This window comes from Aptenodytes patagonicus, chromosome 18 (genome assembly GCF_965638725.1).
Source record: "Aptenodytes patagonicus chromosome 18, bAptPat1.pri.cur, whole genome shotgun sequence".
NCBI lineage: Eukaryota > Metazoa > Chordata > Aves > Sphenisciformes > Spheniscidae > Aptenodytes > Aptenodytes patagonicus.
The window spans coordinates 2,670,540-2,688,326 of record NC_134966.1 but is presented as its reverse complement, the minus strand read 5'-3'; the positions used below and the strand labels follow the sequence as shown (position 1 = coordinate 2,688,326).

Sequence of the window (17,787 nt, the reverse complement as noted above, 5' to 3'; positions counted from 1 at the left end):
GGTTTTGAGGATTTTATCTTTTAAATGATCTTTGACTCAGCATGAAAACCCAGGATGGCTCCATTTATTACAATTACAATAATGCTTGAGACTACTGTAGCATCTTTCATTGAAGAACACTAGCATCAGACAATTAAGCCTCCCCATCACCCCGTGAAGCCCTCAATTGGTGTTTTTCAGCTTTACCACCAGGGAAGCTAGGACGCTGACGACTTAAAGGACTGGACCAACGCTATTAGAAGCCTCAGTGGCAGAGGTGGAAGAAGCAGCAGGAGATCTCAAACACTGCCTTGTTCCAGTGCCTTCACTCAGGTTTCCCGTCTAAACCCTCATGAGCAGACCGGGGGACAGAACCACTCTTGTGAACACAGATTCATTTACAAACCAAACTAACACAATTTTTTATGTGATTGATCTGTACAGAGAAAGAAAAAAAATAAACCTTGTTCCAATGAAATTCCTAAGGCAAGACTTCCAGCGTGTGAAACCCCAGTGAAAACCCTTCAGTAACACCCCTTGGGGTCTCCAGGAAGATAAAGGTGACAATTGCAGCTACCCTCACACACATTCCTGTTGAAAACACCACCTGACGTGCTGTGGAACGAGGTGGAGCTGATGCCAGGAAGTCAGTAAACCCCTTTAGGTACCATCTCCACCTTCAGCTCTTCCAGCTACTGCGACAGGTACCCCCTTCCCTAGATTGAGAGCACGGACTTACTGCAGTGCAAAAGTATCCACAGCCAGGGCAACACTGGTGTTTCACCATCCTCCCTCTATGGTCCTCACACAGCACCAAAAGCTGGACTTTGTTAGACGGGCGCATCAGTTCATACTTAACCACACTGTTTGTGCATCGGCCCAGCTGGAACAGGAGAAATTAAAGGAAATGAAATTACTGGAGACCAAAACACTCTCTGTGCTTGTGCGGAGGAAGATTTTGCACACTGCCTTGATGAGCCCTGGCTTTTTCACAGTAATTCAGAAGTGTGCCAGATAGCATTAGCAGTGCAGCAGGAAGCTGTGAAAGCTGCTCTCACAGGAAGAAATGCATCATTTACTAACTAACATGCATGTGGACCCCGAATCGTTTGTTCCTTGCAAGAAAAAAAAAATCGTAACTGGAAATACGCAACAGCCAAGCAGCCACAGAAGGGGCAGTCCCATGGGCCTGACTCACACAACATACGCTCTCCTTTTGCCAGGAAGAGCGGGTGTCGGTGACCAAGAGAACAAGACCATACGCACTAAATCTTGTTACTGTTCAAAAGTATAAGTCACAGGAAGATAAAGGGAAAAATAATTGCTCTTCGTTGCCAGCGAAGTTATCGTCTGTACTGGTTCCAGCACTGGCCCCTGCCCAGACCACAGGGATGAATAGCCAGGCTTTCACGAGAGCTCAACTAAAGTCACATTTTGAGCATGTTTTCCGAAAGATTTCACCAATGTATAGCTCTGGGCTTAAAAAGCTGTCTTCTCGTGCGCCACCTTGTTCTGTTAATGACAGCAGGCTCCGTAACTGGGGTTCACTTTTCCCAATCAGTGTTACTCGCTCTGCTGCGTCAGAAGGATCAGCACTTGCTTCTGCTGCCCCCATTCATACACCTACGACATTTTCACATCCCAGTTGCCACCTGATAGCATGACGCAACGCTGTTTGGGTTCTGTAAGTTCCTCTTGATAATAACCTTGCTTTCCCCAGATGCTTGGCAAAGGACATTTATAAACTAGAAATATAAACATGAAAGGCTGCTACAAGGAAACGTCCCTACCGAAATCTGTGCATGGTTTACTGTGCGCTGCCACCATGAGCAGAGGAGTCAGTCAGGAACACGGTGCCTGCTCATCACCAACAGACTGTCCCTCTGGTCTAGCTGAGGTTTGATTTGCTGCCTTTTCCTCAACAAAACTAGACTTTCTCTCTAATTTTTTTAAACTCCACTTCTCCTGCAGAATCAACACCCCTACAGAAAAAGAGAACGGATTTTAACCTAGGCTCATCATTTACCCCTAGCATCTCTGATTCAACTTACCCAAATTCCAGCTGCAAAGTCTATCCGTGGTTGTGACACCCTGGCTAGACTGATCACCGTCACCACACAGAACCCAGGGGCTGCAGGGGTGGCGGGAGAGGACCCTTCCACTGATTTTTACTTATGAGCTGAGGAAATCTGATTAATACGTGAAAAGCTGCACTGTCCGTCTGAGAAAGTCCCTGTATTATTATGTCACACTATATTATTTGTTAGAAACTCTAAAAAAGTACAAAATTCTTAATTGCTATTTTCCAACCATTAGAGAGTGCAGCAGGGCGCTCACAACTATTTGTAACATTCTTCAAGGACATGACAGTCTGGAGAACCCACTATTCACACGAATAATATCCTTATAACATCTATGAGTCCCTTATCCCATTATGAAAAGGAATCTAACATAAAGCATGGCCTTTGCTATTCCTCTCTCTGATTTATCCAGGGACAGAACTGTCAAACCGCTGTATACGCAAGAAGGAACTCTTTCATATACCTTTTGTTTATTTAAAAACCCTGGGGTCCCCCTCTCTCCTGTAAGTCTCCAGGGCATTCTCCTTAATTAATCAATTTTGCCATGCTTTGGAAATTCCTTTCTCTATAGGTACCAGCACGTACTAACAGAAGCAGAACTGGGCTGCAAACCTGATTATCCCTTTCTCCCTCCATCCACCCTTCTCCTGGGATCCTACAGGAGAACTCGGGATATTCTCACTCCTTGCCCTACTACCAGCAAGTATCAGAGAGCTGCAGTGTGACTGCAGCTCAGCTGAAGCTTAAAAGAAACCCCCGTGCCTCCCAGTAAAAAGAGGATCCAGCGAGTGTGTTCCTGTCCTGCAGTCTCACTTTCCAGACTCTGGGAGGGAGTCACTTCTGCCACTTACTTCCACACTTCTGGAACCAGTAGAGCCCAACTAGCCCAGCTGTGCTCAACTGAAAGGCATCAAGTGCAATCGTTTTCAATCAGCCAGACCTGGAGGCTGCGCAGGGCTGCCAGGACATAGGAAGCTTTGTAACAGAAGCCTCTTGGGGGAGGAGGAGAGAGGAAGGCTGGGGCAGACTGAGCCGGCGGAGGGCATGCCAAGTTCCCGAAACTCAAGAGCTGGCTACGGAAAGGTTTGCATCAGCTCCTTCGTAGTCAAGAGAAACAGCTCCAAGCTTCCTCCGATAGGATTTTCTCACTTTGATGCATGCTAATGTGTTTTAGCCCACTTGGCCTGAAGTGTGCCTGTTACATCAACTTGATCCAGCCGCACAGGCCAGGACAAGCAGGAGAGATCCACCCAGTGCCTCTCCAGCTGCCACCTCCTCCCTTCCGAGTGGCTTCAACCCGACTGTGCGATACACGCAGAGTGCTGGAGCCCTCAGCTTAGCGAGTGAGATGCTTGCCCTGCCATTCCCGCACACCAGTGGGTTCCCAGTCTAGCAGGCTGCAGAGCCCCTGTGTGACCCGACACATGTTCCCGGCACAGTATTTTATTCTTTATGTCTCTGTCCTCAGCAGAAAAGTCTGCGAGAAGCTGAAAGACAGGCTCCTACCTCGTTATCCACACTCTCTGTGGCCATGCACTGGTTGTTGGCTAGCGTGGTGATCTCTCTGCTTTTGGGGGTTTCCATTCGACAGCTACAGAGGGGGACTTCCTGGAGACCATCTACTTCCATTGCTTCAGGACCATTGGAAAGACCTGGAGTAGAGAAGACAAGTAAATCAACTCTGAAATTCTCTTCCAGGAGAAAGGATGCAGTCCATCAACACCACCCATGTCCTGCTGCATCTTCCCATTCCATGTCCCGAAACCCTTTCAAGGCATTACCTAAACCCTGTAAAAAAGACCCGTTTCTTACACCAGTTGGAGTTTGCAAAAGCATCCTGTACTTTTCTAAGTCCAGCCACACTACAGATGACTGTGCTGAAGTCAAGAATAAGTTAAGAACAGTTTACTCTGAGAAAACTTCAACAAGGAAAAGCAACAATGAGGTACAGATTTTTATCAGCCTGTCTCTCCTCCCCACCTGCCCCACAACACTGTGCTCTGGCACCAGAAAATTTGTAGGAAACCACTAGGAGTTGGAGATTTGAATAGTTAGTGGAGTGATAAATAAAGAAGATCAGGAAAGCACAAACTTCTATTTGCAGAGGCTTATTACACAGATGGGAAAACAAAATTCCTGGGACTATTTGGTCTCAGCCAACCAAGAATTACTTATTTTGGAAAGAGAACAAACCAGGGAAAATAAAGCAGCAAGATGCTCAGATGTTCTTGCCTTCTCCTCATCTCTTTCTCTCAGATTTTGAACATTTTAAAGGTGGATAATGGTTTTTGAGGGGGCTTACCGCCAGGTATGGGGGCACAGCGTGAATGTTCTTGTGGCTCCTCTGGATTCAACTCAATCACCAGGTTACCCGTGATTGCAATACACTGGCCTAACGACAAAGGGGTTGCTTTTAATCCTACACTCCTATTCTAATCCTACACTCCTATTCTAATCCTACACAGTCGTAACATCTCTTGGCAACATTTTCATTACAGAAACAAACCCTCAAACATTTGCCTTTGGATTGGTTCACCTTGAAGTGTCCCAAGCTTTCCCTACCCAAGCCTGCTATGGGATTGAGTCCCAGTGAGAAGGAAGCACGCTGCTATTTTTTAAGCTTTTGAAAGGAGAGTTATTTTGCTGCAAAGTTTCAAAGATCAACTGAATTCCTGGGGGAGATTCCTCTTTAGCTGCCCTGGCAAAGGCAGCACTCCTCCTGCAGCATCCTGCCCATGGCGATGACCCTATCAGCCGAGCACAAGCCACTTTCATCTTGTAAGGAGTTTCCTTTAGCCAACAAGTTGCAAGACCAAGCCTGGAGAAGGGATGGCGTATTTCAAGACATACAAGCAGAGGGAAAGTCCTTGCAGTTTTCATGTAAAATCCCGTCAAGATCTTAAAGGTTTAAGAGCTTTTTCTAGGACCACAAATCACAAAGCTCATTCCTCGCCTTCCGAGCTGTCACTTTCATAATCTTTTTGACATCCAGAGGCTCCGGTGAAAGCATCCCTCGTCCATCCTGGCCCTCCCTTGGTGGTGAACACTCCCACCCGCTCTTTGATGCGCCTCTATCAAAAGAGCCAGACAACCTTTGAAAGCGAAAGAGCGACGGGGATAGACGGATGGATCCAGGTCAGCGAGGAGGCGCTGGATCCGAGGCAAGTTCAGCACTGGCAACAGCGGCCGGGGGCGAGCACCCAGGAACCAACGCTAGTCCCTCCTCTTCCCGGGGCTGAACAAGAGGATCCTGGGGGGCACTGGGGAGTCGCTAAATCAGCATCCTTCAAGGAAGGGAGGGGAGCTGCTGAGTGGGACAGGCGGGCTGGGACAGCGCCTTGGACCCCTTTGCTGGGCCGTCTTCCCGAGCCAGCGTGCTCCACCCGAGCCGGGCTCCCCATCCCCATCCCCGCCCCCAGCGCAGAGGGTCCCGGCGGCGGGCGGGCGCTCTGCGGCCGGGCCGGGCCGGGCCGGGCCCCGCAGCCGCCAGGGGGCAGCCGGGCCCCCGCACGCCGCCCCGGCTGCGCCCGGCGGAACAAAGGCCCGGCCCGGCCCCGGCGGGGCTCGGCCCGGCGGCACCCACTCACCTCCCGCCGGCGAGGAGAGGAGTCCCTTCACCCGGAGATCCAGGGAATCCAGGGACACCTCCATGTACTCCATGCTGTTCTCCTGGCCGGGGCCCTCTCTGCCTCCCAGAGGTGGTTTATAGGCTTCGGCACCTAGATGGAAACACACGCGTATTTACACGGCTAAAAAAAAAAAAAAAAAAAAAAAAGTAGTAAAATAAATAAGTCGCGTGCAAGCACGTGCGGGTGTAAAGGCCATGTTTAAGCGAGCTGGCTGTATGCAGGCTCCTCAGAGAGGCCATGAGTACAGATGCACATAGAATTATGAAAATGCAACATCTGGGCATATATGGCACGACTGATCTCTTATTTCCTTCCCTGTCTGATCAGACAGATTTTCCACTTCCACTTAGGTAGGTAACAACAACAACAAAAAAAATAGTAAGAGAGACAAGTAAGTTCTGCCTCTGAAAGGCACATCTGCCTGCTGCCGTACTGCATCGGCAGCAGAAGCTTAAATGGCACAAGGAAAGGATGAAACCAGGGCTCAGCGCATCCTCCTGCCTCCGACCTGCTGCGAAGGGCTCCAGGTACACTCCGGCCAGGCAGAGCGAACCGGCTAATCGTGTACGTCGCGAAGAGGACGAGACAGGTGGCATTCAGCTTAACGGGAGGGGAAAAGCATAAAAGCCAAGTTCTGGCTCTAAGTGACCAAAGCGGCTGCTGGGAAGAGATTGCGTGGGGGATCCCTCACTGGGAAGAGATTGCGTGGGGACCCCTCGGAGCCTTCATGGGAATTGTCAATCTCTTCGCACTCACTCGGCTTCGCTTTCTCTCCTGGTTTGCTTCTCCCACTCGAGCTTGGCCAAGAGACTTGCATTAGCCTGAAAGACTGGCTGCCACCTTTATTGAAGGGGTGGAAGACCAGTAGTCTGCATCTGAAATGAAGAATTAGCTATTTGCTCTGAAAGGAATCAATGGCCCGCACTTCTTCTTGAGAAAGGGGCCACCTTGGGAGGAGGAGGAGCAAGCCAGATGACTGACAAACCCCAGGCACAGACCAGAGGCTGAAACATGGTCATTTAGCTCAGAAGCAGCCACAAATCTGCTGATAAAAAAATGGCCTGTTTGCAAAGAATTAGCAAACACAGAAGAACAAACTCTTTGATGGCATTGGATGTGTGAAACCTTAGTAACAAAGCTGAAGGCACAGCATCACTCCAGGGACTATCCACTTTTTTTTATCTGTCTTGTTACCTTTCCTGAAGAAGAAGAATCAGATCCAGCCTGCACTCCCAGCTCTCCCCATCCCACAGCCTTCAGAGGACAAAGGCCACTGAAACCTTCTTTTGAGTGCTGGGTCGCTTAGGTCAAACAAGAATGACCACCTGAACAACATCCACACCACGAGATGGGCCAGAGGTAGCTCATTACAAACGCTGTGGTGCTTTCAGATTAAGCAAAGACAACCTGCACATTCCATTCAGCTGGACAAACATCCATACAAAAGCAACTGAGCACCACTCTGGGGTGGTTCTTCCTTTCCCTTCTGCATCTAACCACACTCCCCGAGCTCATGGGACATGAGTACACATGGACATGAGTCCACGAGGTCTTTTTTGGATACTCTAAAATAAAGGGAGTTCATGAACAAAAAAATATTCCTCCAGCACGACAAGTATAAAGCCACCTACTATTTGTTCTGCTGTTGAAGTGTGCACACCAGCAGTTACTGCCAGTGAGATGCAAGTTCACACCCTGGTTTATCATACAGCCCATCCTTGAAAGGAAGAGCCAGCCCTGCAGACAGCCACTGCCTTATGGGCCTCAGGTCCTTACCCCTCCACCTGGAAGGCTAATTTCTGTGTAGTTAAGGAACAAAACACAATTAGTTACCTAGCACACTGGCTTGTTTCTTTTTATTCCTCCGTCTCCTCTTGCGGGTGGGTTTCAGCCATGGACTGTCCGTTTTTCCTTTCCTCTTCAGCAGCTTCTTCTTGATGCTGGACTCGGAGCTCTGAATAACCAGAGAGGCCACGTGCATGTAAGGCATGTTGGCATCAGCGTCCCAGCAGTCCTTTGCGCCCATGCGAAAGAGCCTTCTCTCAGCTTGAGTTATGCGAAAAGGCCTTAAGGACTGGGGGTTTGAAATCAAGTGGTGCTAAGATGTCTTTATAGCGCCGAAAAGGAAACACAAGCACACGTGTGGGTGTATTTCCTGTCATTTCAATAGTGCATGCTTCACTTTCTCTTCCATGTAGGCTCTTACACCACACTCATCGCAGTAGTAGCCGAGCACCTCTGCGCAGCAATGCGAGTATGCAGGCACATGCACACTTTTAGCTTCTCCCCAGAAAAAGCTGAGGTTTTTTTTTTCAAACTAAAATATTCACATTGCTCCACAGTCCTGCTAGAAAATGCCAACAAAAACCTGCCTTGCACCTAAAGAGCCACCTTACAGGGTTGGGATGGACCCGGGGGAATTGAACTCTACAGTAGCAGACCAGCCCCTTCCCTGAGCAAGGTACAGGGTAGCACGGACTAATCATGAAGCAAATAGTCAGACACATACATGAATCTAAACAGGGTTTGGGTTTTGGCTGAAAAAAATACAGTTGTCTGGGGTGGGTTTTCAAAGTCAACATCGGCACGGGGAATCGGGCACCCCAACCCTGTAAGGCAGTCTTCAACGCGCCGATCATAAAATTCACGTTCAAACTGAAACTGCCAGCTCCTGATGCTTATCCATCTCCCACCAAAGCCTATGAAAAACCTCCTGCTAGCATTAACTGTGGCTGGATCAGGCCCTACCTTCATGGCCTACCTTGAGAGGAAGACAATGCTGCACCATGCCCTGTTATCAGAGTGAGCGAAGCCGGGCAAAGGTGGCACTGAGCCCTGGCTCTCTCGGGCTGCTCTACAGCATGTCTACGTTGCCCCTGATAACTGTCCCTGAGCACGGGCTCGGTTGTGCCCTGCCACGTGGCTTACACCAATTGCGTCACACTGCTTGTGGGGAGAGGTTTGTATTTAAGCCAGCCCATGTCTGGGAAACCGACTGACTCACCAGATATGAGCAGAGCAAAAACCACCGTCTAGGATGTGGAGATACGACTTGGGAGTTTGGACTGCAAGCTCAACCCTTGGTTTGAGCTAACGCTACAGACCGGCCTCAGCCACCCAAAGAAAGGGGCAGGCTACACAGCCCCTGCTGCTTGGTCCTCTCTGGCTCCTGTAGTGTCAGAGCACAAGGAACAAGACTCTACAGAGCTTCAGAGATTCACTTGATATAGTCACTTCTATCTTCAGCTCAAAACATCAAGAAAATGAAGCCAAGAATTTTCTCAAGGTGACTGAAAAGTTGGGGTGCCTTAAATGCTGGCTCCTCAACTTGAGATGCTGTGGAAAGGGAGCAAAGTTTTTAAGTAAAGGGGAGGGTGGGGGACAGAGACAATCAATGAACAACAGTTTAAATTAAAAAAAAAAAAAAAAAATACAAGTTCTCTTCACCAGCCATCTAAAAATAAAAAGTAAAAATCACTAGCAGCTGGTGAAAGTCTTGCCCTAACACTATACAGACAGCCTCCTAGGGAGAGCGTCTGTCTGTCTGAGTGCTATTTGTATGTCTCCCTGGATCAGAGCTGCTCATCTGGTACCGTGAGGTGGCATGTCAGATCAATGTGAATTTAGGCTCTGGGCTGGGCCAATGGATTTGTGAACAACTCCACCTGAGCTCTAAAAAGCCATGCTGAGCTTCAGGTTGTTAAGAAAACATTGCTGGCTCCTACCACTTGCCAAGTCTACATCTGAAGAATTTAAGCACCCTTAAATATTTCTACTAACATTCAAATGATTAAAAGCAGTCAACACCTTGTTGAAAACAACAAACAAAAGCCCATTAATTAGCATCAGAAAGCAATTAATTGTATCACAGATCAGGGTTAAGCACTTTGTGGAAAACAATACTCTGTGTGTGGGTGGTTTCAAAGAGTGAGTTTTGTCAAAGAGACATGAAACTACACCTCTTCGCTCGCTCTCTTTCTGGCAGCAGTGCAAAGGGGAAATTATTATCAACAGGACAAAGGCTGAAAGACACATTTAGCAGCCAGGCTTACCAAGTCAGACTCATCTCCATCTTCCTCCTCCTCCCCAGACTCTCCAGACTCCTGCTCCTCCTCAGACTCGCCATCATCAATCTGCAGCCACCATTTGCCCAAGAACAGAAAGAGTCAGTCAGGTCAGGCCTCTCAAAGCAGAGCATCCCCCCCATCATCCTGCTGTGCCCCCCACCCAGCAGAGCATCCCCCCCATCATCCTGCTGCGCCCAGCACCCAGCCCCAGCCTGCGGGTGCACTAACACAATTTCCTCTCCAGGACAAGAATGCCAAGGCCGTTAATGCACGTCATGGTACATCCATAGGGATGGTACAGGGAAAGAAAAATTCCAACCCAAGACGACAGTTTTCTAACCAAATCTTAACTTCTGTGATCATCCAGAAACAGCCTCATGTCTACACTATGCATGATTTGGGAAAAAATTAACTAAACCAATTTTAGTGCTTTGCCAGCCTGTTACAACCAAGATTAGGAAGACATCTCTTGCTGGTTCAGTGAATCCCGTAACTAAATGTGGTGAGGGTTCTGCATGTGTGCTGGACCACAGACTTACGTAGCAAGGCTGAAACTGGGGAGCAGGTGGGGAGACTCTCACAGGTGCAATGGGGAGCAGGAAATGGTCATCAAAAAGCCTCACTTCCACTCCTGCGCTTTCTGCCATCTTGCAGGCTAAGAAAACCTAGAAATTGCCTCAACTCGTGCCACTCCTATCCCACAGGTACAAGCAGTGTCCCATCCCACTCCGAGTTCTGCACAGGGCATGTGAATACCTTTCTGGTGTTGTCTGCATCGGACGCGCTGTCTTTAGAGGTCCTGTTATCATCTGCAGGAAATACAGCTGCCTGATCTGCTCCGTGATCATCCTCCTCTTCCAACTCGTCAGAGTCTTCCTCTTCAGAGTCTACATCTATGCTTTCCCCGTTCACATGAGGGCTGGCATCACCTAGGTCCTTTTCACTCTGAAAGTCATCCAAGCACACAAGCCACAAAGACAACATCAATTCATAGGACAGAGCAGCTGAATCCATCCCAGACCACCTCTAGGACCACCTCTAAGGCTAGGAGCCTTAAAGCTGCCAGAGGAAAGCTGGCTGTATGTCCCTCCAGACCTCTGCAACGCTGCCAGCAAAGCCAGCCTGAGAGCCTGCCATGTGTCACCTCACCCTGTTGACCTGGGGAACGAGGAGCCACAAGGAGTCATTCCAGACTCATGGCATTAAGGGGAGGAGGGCTGCTGGGCAGGAGCCTTCAGACCGACCCCTGCAGTCTAATTCAAAAGTGGAAGGGCAGCTCCACTGTGGCATACCAAGGGTGCAAGAAGGTTTCTAGGGAATGGAAAGGGAAGTTAAATCAGAGAGAGAGAGGGATTTTCACTCCACTCCATGAAAGCCTAGCACTGTTTTCCTTGATTTCAAAGACCAAAACTTCAGGGCATGGGTTGCAGCAAAAGCAGAATTTGATCAGGAGTGAGTCCCTGTCTAAAGCTTTCTAAGTAACCAGTTGTTTTGCCGTACAGCCTCAAGCAGCAACACTAGACAGTTACCTTGAGGACTCTGAAACAAAAAGGTTACAACATGGGGTATGCTTGAAATCTCTCCAGTTCCACAGGACTCACGGGACAGAAGGGGAACATTCACTGGAAAACATTTGTTTAAGAGTTGGTATCTGAACAGCCACCCTCAAAGAGCCATTTTCAAAGCAGCAAGGCTGCTATGGGCAGGATGCTGTCACCAGAGGGAAGATGTAGACTCAGAATGGAAGATGCTGACGGCAACAGGCCAGCGCATTCCTGCACCTATACATGGGGTCGGTGTGCCAGGACAAGGGATGTGTATGGTGACAACAAACACGTCCAGTGGGCTCAGTGCTCCCCTCACCTTGGCACCCGCAGAGGAATGAGTTATGCTCTTAAACATCTCAATCATTGTTCTCTGTTTTAACACTTTGGTCTTTTTCTTGGGAACCAGGCTATAGGTTCCCATTCTCCGTTTCTTCTTCCGAGATACTGCAACAGCTGGAAAAGAGAAGCAAAGAAACCCCAAAGTTTGCTCAGGAATGAAAAGAAGAAGGGATAGAGAGTAGAGGCTGTACTGGGGGAAACCACATTCGAGGGCACGATCTGAGAAAAAGGCTTCCCACTCCAACTGATTTATTTACAAGTCAAACAAAAGATGACACACACATACATGCAAGCACACAAAGAGCTTTCTGCCAGTGCTGCAAACCCACCCAAATTCTGAGCATCCTCTCCACACTCCTTCTGGCCCCTACATCACCATACACAATATCAAATCCTTAAATTAGCCTGCATTTGGCAGTATTGCTGATGCCGTAGGAGGCTGAATAGAATCCAACTTGCTCAAATAGATATTGCAAGGCTAATAATACCAGCTTACAATGAAAGCGATCACACAGTAACTGAAGAACACACAGGGAAAAGGTACCTTAAAATAAAAGAGCCGTTTGCCATTTAACCTTATTTCACACCTACTATGGAAGTTTGTTTGATTCCTTTCACTACTTTGATCGGGTCTTAATTTGTTAAGTCTCCCTCCTGGCCTTCTAATCAAATCAGTCATCACACCTCGCTGCCTGATGCTGTCTTTAGTGAATACACATCAGAGGGATGCTTAGTGCAGGCTCTTTTAAGAATAGCGTACAGCAGGGAACAGCCAGCTTCGGCACCAGTATTACCGTTTGCAGCTGTACAGCCTGTTCCTTGAAAGCATTTCTTCATCTCCCACTATGATGAAATCTCACCAAAAATCTATGAAGAGACCTCTCAAAAAAATTCTGTTAACCCAATTAATTTTATTTATAAGGCTGTAGTTCATGGTAAGCGGTTGTTGCGGTGATATACAAAGTCCTTCAGAATTTATAGAAACATCTTCAGAATATCACATGGGAAGACGGGATGAAAGTGTCTCCTCTAACAAAAACTTTTAGCAGAAGAGTGATCCTCGGTGTGGTGGTGCCTGACGGAGCATGCCTACCTGCCCACGCCGCCTGGGACGGACCTGCACCCCATGAAACAAGGACGCGCAGGAAGGACTGCATGGCAGGTGCTCCCTGCAGAGCAAAAAACTGGTGGACTTCACTTGGGAGGCTACTTCAACAGGGGACTGCAAGATGTACCCTGTACAACATCCAGAGGTGACCAGAAGGGAGTCCAGAGGACACAAGCATCATGCTTGCAGCGCAACAGCCACTTGCAGAGAAGTGGCTGGATGAAACGGCATCTGTCAAACAAGGTCTACGGCAGCAGCCCTACTGATGCCAGCAGGAAAGGAAACCCTGAAGGAGATTCAGTGGGGAAAAAGGTACTAACAGAGGTTTCAGTCCTTGTTAACCTGCCTCATCTCCCACTCAACCACATACACACATGTCTGAGAGGTGGGTGCTGTTAGGAATTTTAACTCTGTCCTCTTTACCCGTCTGCGACTTCGTGGTGGCCACATAGCTCTGGTTCTGAGGTAGTGACTGGTGAAGGCCCGGGAGAGAGGGCAATGGCAACGGCTTCCCAAACTCCAGGACGTTTTTGTTGCCTTCCTCCTTGGATTCTTTTTGATCTCTGCTGTCTCTCCCATCTTTGGGGTCTTTACTTGCATGCTGGAAAACAAAATGCAGTTAAATTGAGCCTCTTCATTTAAAAAAAAATAAAAAAATCAAGAAAATAAATTTAATTCCTTTCTCTCAAACATTATCACTTTCATTTGAAGATAGAACCACACATTCAAAGCAAAAGCACACAGCCCCTCCTCTAGCACATAATGTTACTTTGCCTAAAGACTGCACCAGCCTGCTGCTCCTTCACTTGTTGAAGGCTGTCGCCTTTGAAGGTGAAAGGCTACCTCGCAGAGGCAGAGTGGCAGATCCAAGGCAACTGCAGATAATGAAAAGGATCAGACACTATTTACACAGGCATTTGCTTGGCTCTGGAGAAGATGAATGAATGCAACACATGCACCTGCTCCCTGAAACAAGCCCCGAGTGTGGCTGTCACATCAAGCACGCACAAGAAGTCTTGCAGAGACGTTTTCGGAAGAGCAGGCAGCAACGGGAAGGGATCCTTCCTTTTGGACAGCATTTGGCACAATCAAGGCTTAGCAAAGGCTGTGGTCTCCCACCTCTAGCCTAGCACACAACAAAACACGAGCACAGATGGTATTTGCCTGACATTGTAGGTTCATCTACAGTGCTGCCACTGCCGCAGCAAACACCTGCCTGAGCTTACCTTAAACCAGCGAGCACAGGTACTGCTGACCTAGCTGTTGCAACACCAAACACAGGGCAGGCTACAAGCTCCTGCTGAAAACCTGATCAGGCTCAAGAGAATTTTGTAGTTGCTCCTGCGCTCCCTGTCACTGGAGCCAGGCTCCCAGGCCCCAAGGCAGCTTGCACCCGCTCTGATTTGAGCTTGTACTCAATGCAAAGTCTCATCCAGCACCTTTGGGCATGAAAGCGGGGTTCCTACAGCCCCATGTCCCGCAGCAGCGCACCTTTTGCAGCAATGACTCCAATAGCAGAGAGTCAGGTAAATGCTGCCACTCTGATTTGACATCTTACACTGGATTTGCCCTCTTACATATTGAACAGATGGCCTAGCCGCATCCACACCTCTCCACACATCTGTCCACTCAACTGTCGAGCAGGAGGCAGGTTTGGCAGAGATGCTCCAGAAAACCAAGAGCACAGCTAGCAGATTACAAGCTCTGCGGTGGCAATGTTTTAGTGCTGCTCCACTTGCAGGAAAATACTTCTTATGGGACTTCTGAAGCAACAGATGAAATACCAAAAAAGAAAGAGGAATCCAGGCAAAAGAAAGAAAAGGGAAAAAAGCAGCGAGCAATAAAAACACTCTTTGAAGTCCAGGTTCAGACAGGCACTCTTAGACGCTGCTTTCAAGTAATGTGACCTTGTGAACAAATGGGGAAGCGGCTGATTCTCCTAATTATGGCTCTGCCATGTGCACGCTGCTGGCAGAAAGCGAGGACTTGGTTGCAGACAGAAAAGCTGTAATGATAATCAAAAATGACCCGCATAAAGAGGCCATCAAATTGCCAATGATTCCTGCATCAAGCCCATAACTTATGGCTGAATTGCCACATCTTTTCTTAAAAGGCATCTAGTCTTGGATTAACGATTTCAAAGACGACAAATCTACCATATCCTTTGATACGTTGTTCCAATGCTTAATTGCCCTCACTGTCAAATAATTAAATGCATTATGCTTTTGCAACTAAATTAAAAAGCCCCGTATCATCAGAAATTCTCACTCCAAGTAGATGCTTATGGATTATGATCAACTTTTTTTTTTCTTTAAAAAACTTTCTCTTCAATAAGTTTAATAGAATGAGCAAATTAAGCGTCCATAAGATGATTTACTGGACATTGGATCACTCCTGAGACTGCTCCCAGTTGTTCTACCCCTTAAAAAAACGTACGTCAGGAGTGCTGGGCACAGTATGCCAATAATAGTCTCAACAATACTATTTATACCTCTTAGAAGTCCCTAGTTTATAGATCTAAAGGTTAACAGTAACTCTTGGCTACAGGATTATTCTGAGAATTCCCAAGTCCCCTGGAACATCCACTGCTTTCCGTTTTTAACTTAAAATTAGAAAAATGAGCTTGGGAGAGGCAGATCTGACGCAGAGCTGCCTGCAACAAGTGTACATAAGGGCTGCATTTTTTGTCCTTTAAGTGCAGGTTCTTGCAACTGGTCTCTGATAAAACGTGCTGTTACTCCCAAACATCAAGAATTCACATTCAGACCATGCCAGGCTGTTTGGAAGAACATAATCAAATTTTAAATGAAAAAGTAGTATGTTATTAGCTTGGGGTTTTTCTCTCCCCCTGTAATTACAATATGGAAATAAATTCAAAATCTTCAATAGGGCTGCATGACAACTGCTAAATGTGACTTTTTCATGACAATTCTGGTAAAACAGTTTTTAAAATCAAATTAAGCCTTGTGAGATCTGGATTATTACTTGGAGGCATATGCAGCAATGCTAAAGGCCACGAATTCCCACAGAGAGGCGACCAGATCTCTCAGGAAGCCTGATGGCACAGGAAGCTGACCAGGCCAGCAGTAAAACATACTTATATATCTAGCTATCACATACGTATATAAATAATCCTAAATCTAAGGATTGTAATAGGAAGAATCAGTAAAGATTTGAAAGCACTCATATACTCGGTCCACACGCAGTTTTCTCACCATCATTCTCCATTCTTAGCTAGATAAAACAGTTACATCTTTCCTGTTCTTATTAAATTTTACCCTTCCAGCAAGCAGAGTGTTTAGTGGATGAAACTTTATTCTTTTCCCATTTCTAATGTCTCTGAATTCTGCCAGTTCCTTAACTCGAGCCTGTAGGTACAGCCCATCCTGGTCTCCTACACTGAGCTTTTATGCTCTGCTCTACCTGTTTCAAGTTAAAACACTCCCAGAAAAGAGGCTTTGCTAATCTAGTACACCAGTCTGCTGGGAAATTTCTTCTTCCTTAAAATCCCACCACGCTGGCTAAGAGCTGGTTCAAGCATACCCGGGCCCTTCCTCGCAAAGATATTCAGCATCCTTCGCTGCCCAGGTTACAACCAGCACCTGACAGCTCTCCGCAGAGGAGAGTGGGCAGGCTCAAATAAAAGCAGCAAAGGCAAAAGACGGACTGTGCATTTGGGAGTGGAGCAAGTGGGTGCTAGGCTATCTGGGGCACAACAGACTCCTATCAAAGCAAAATGGAAACAAAAAATTACAGTGATCCATTTAAACACAAAGCTCACAGATCCACCTGCAAACCCCCAGCACCATCAGAGGACTTCTCAAAATGCACCACATCCATTTAGCTCCAGCAAGTTTCCTGCTAGGGAAAAGGCTGTCCCAAGGAAAACCTCAGACAAAGGTTTCTCCTGCAGAACAGGCAGGGCAGGCAGAGCAGCTACCTCCAGCCCTGCCACCCCATGCCCCAGCCTGGGGTTGGTAGGATCCAGCTCTAAGCCACCTCCGTGGGCTACGCGGTCACTGGCATGGCTGATTGCAATTAATGCTCCTGTCACGTGCCACTTTTTTCCACTTTCATGATGGATGGGTTCCCCCTGCCCTCCCCGTTCCTAGCACAAGGCACAGCATCAAGCAAGTATCTCTAAAACTGCTTGCAGCCCAGCATCCATCCAAGCAAACTCCTGCTTCTTGGCTTACAGCCTCTCCTACCTTCCCCCAGCAGAGGACACTCGTGCTGGCAAAGCACAAACAAAGGGGGTTGCAAATAGCAGGTGCTTCAGAGACCCCAACGGAGCCGATCGCTATCAACACCTACTCATCCGCTTTGCTGTGACAAATCCTGACGTGATCCTGCTTCACCTCCTGAAGATCCAGAGTCCTCTGCTAAAGGTGAAAAATGCCAGACCGGCAATACTGGAGCAGAAGCGACCATGCCGGGAAAGCAATGCACGGCTTTCAGTGATCTGTTGGGCACGGACTGATCTGCTAAGAATACTAACGAGGGTAGGCACACTTTGAGTTGCCCGCATTTTTAACTAAGCAGACTCCTCCACTCAGAAACTGGATGAAGATCATCCTCTTTCACTTAAACCAACAAACATTCAAGAGAGCAGAGGTGCTTTCATCTAACACCTACATGGGCTCCACTGCAAACAGCAAAATTAGAGGTGAGAAGCACTATTTCTGACCCTAAATAAACTCCATTGCTGTGTGTTATCCCTGTCCAAAACAGCCGCGGTCTTTTTCTTTTTTCCCCAATTACACTTGGATTTTTAACACAGTTAAAGCACAGTTCTGTTTTCATCTACAGATTTAGAGAAGTTCAGTGAGGAGAATTTCGCGCAAAGGCAACTCCAGGGCGCAGTTTGAGCTCCCTGTGTTCACATGTTGTCCTTAACCACCACGTGTGTGGACCACTGGAGGCCAAGAGGACCAAAAATGATAGAGAGAGAACCTGCGTTGCTAATGTCTCCATTTCTCACAGCTTCACATGTGGCATCAGCTCATCCTATGTGAAAGGCTGTAAAGTCACTACTTC

General features: G+C 47.7%; 1 protein-coding gene across 13 annotated transcripts in view; it reads right to left on the bottom strand.

Annotated features, from left to right (window-relative positions):
* Window positions 1–17,787, bottom strand: part of EHMT1 (euchromatic histone lysine methyltransferase 1) — a 124,942-nt gene that overhangs the window by 28,957 nt on the left and 78,198 nt on the right. For 11 of the 13 annotated variants that reach the window (XM_076355804.1, XM_076355795.1, XM_076355800.1 and 8 more), the window contains 8 exons: window positions 13,174–13,351; window positions 11,620–11,756; window positions 10,513–10,701; window positions 9,742–9,822; window positions 7,523–7,643; window positions 5,648–5,779; window positions 3,567–3,712; window positions 719–862 (listed from right to left, as the gene is read on the bottom strand). In XM_076355804.1, coding sequence (XP_076211919.1) covers window positions 719–862; window positions 3,567–3,712; window positions 5,648–5,779; window positions 7,523–7,643; window positions 9,742–9,822; window positions 10,513–10,701; window positions 11,620–11,756; window positions 13,174–13,351 — 1,128 coding nt within the window. The remainder of the gene's footprint in view (window positions 1–718; window positions 863–3,566; window positions 3,713–5,647; window positions 5,780–7,522; window positions 7,644–9,741; window positions 9,823–10,512; window positions 10,702–11,619; window positions 11,757–13,173; window positions 13,352–17,787) is intronic. The other 2 variants (XM_076355803.1, XM_076355806.1) reach the window with 1 other exon arrangement.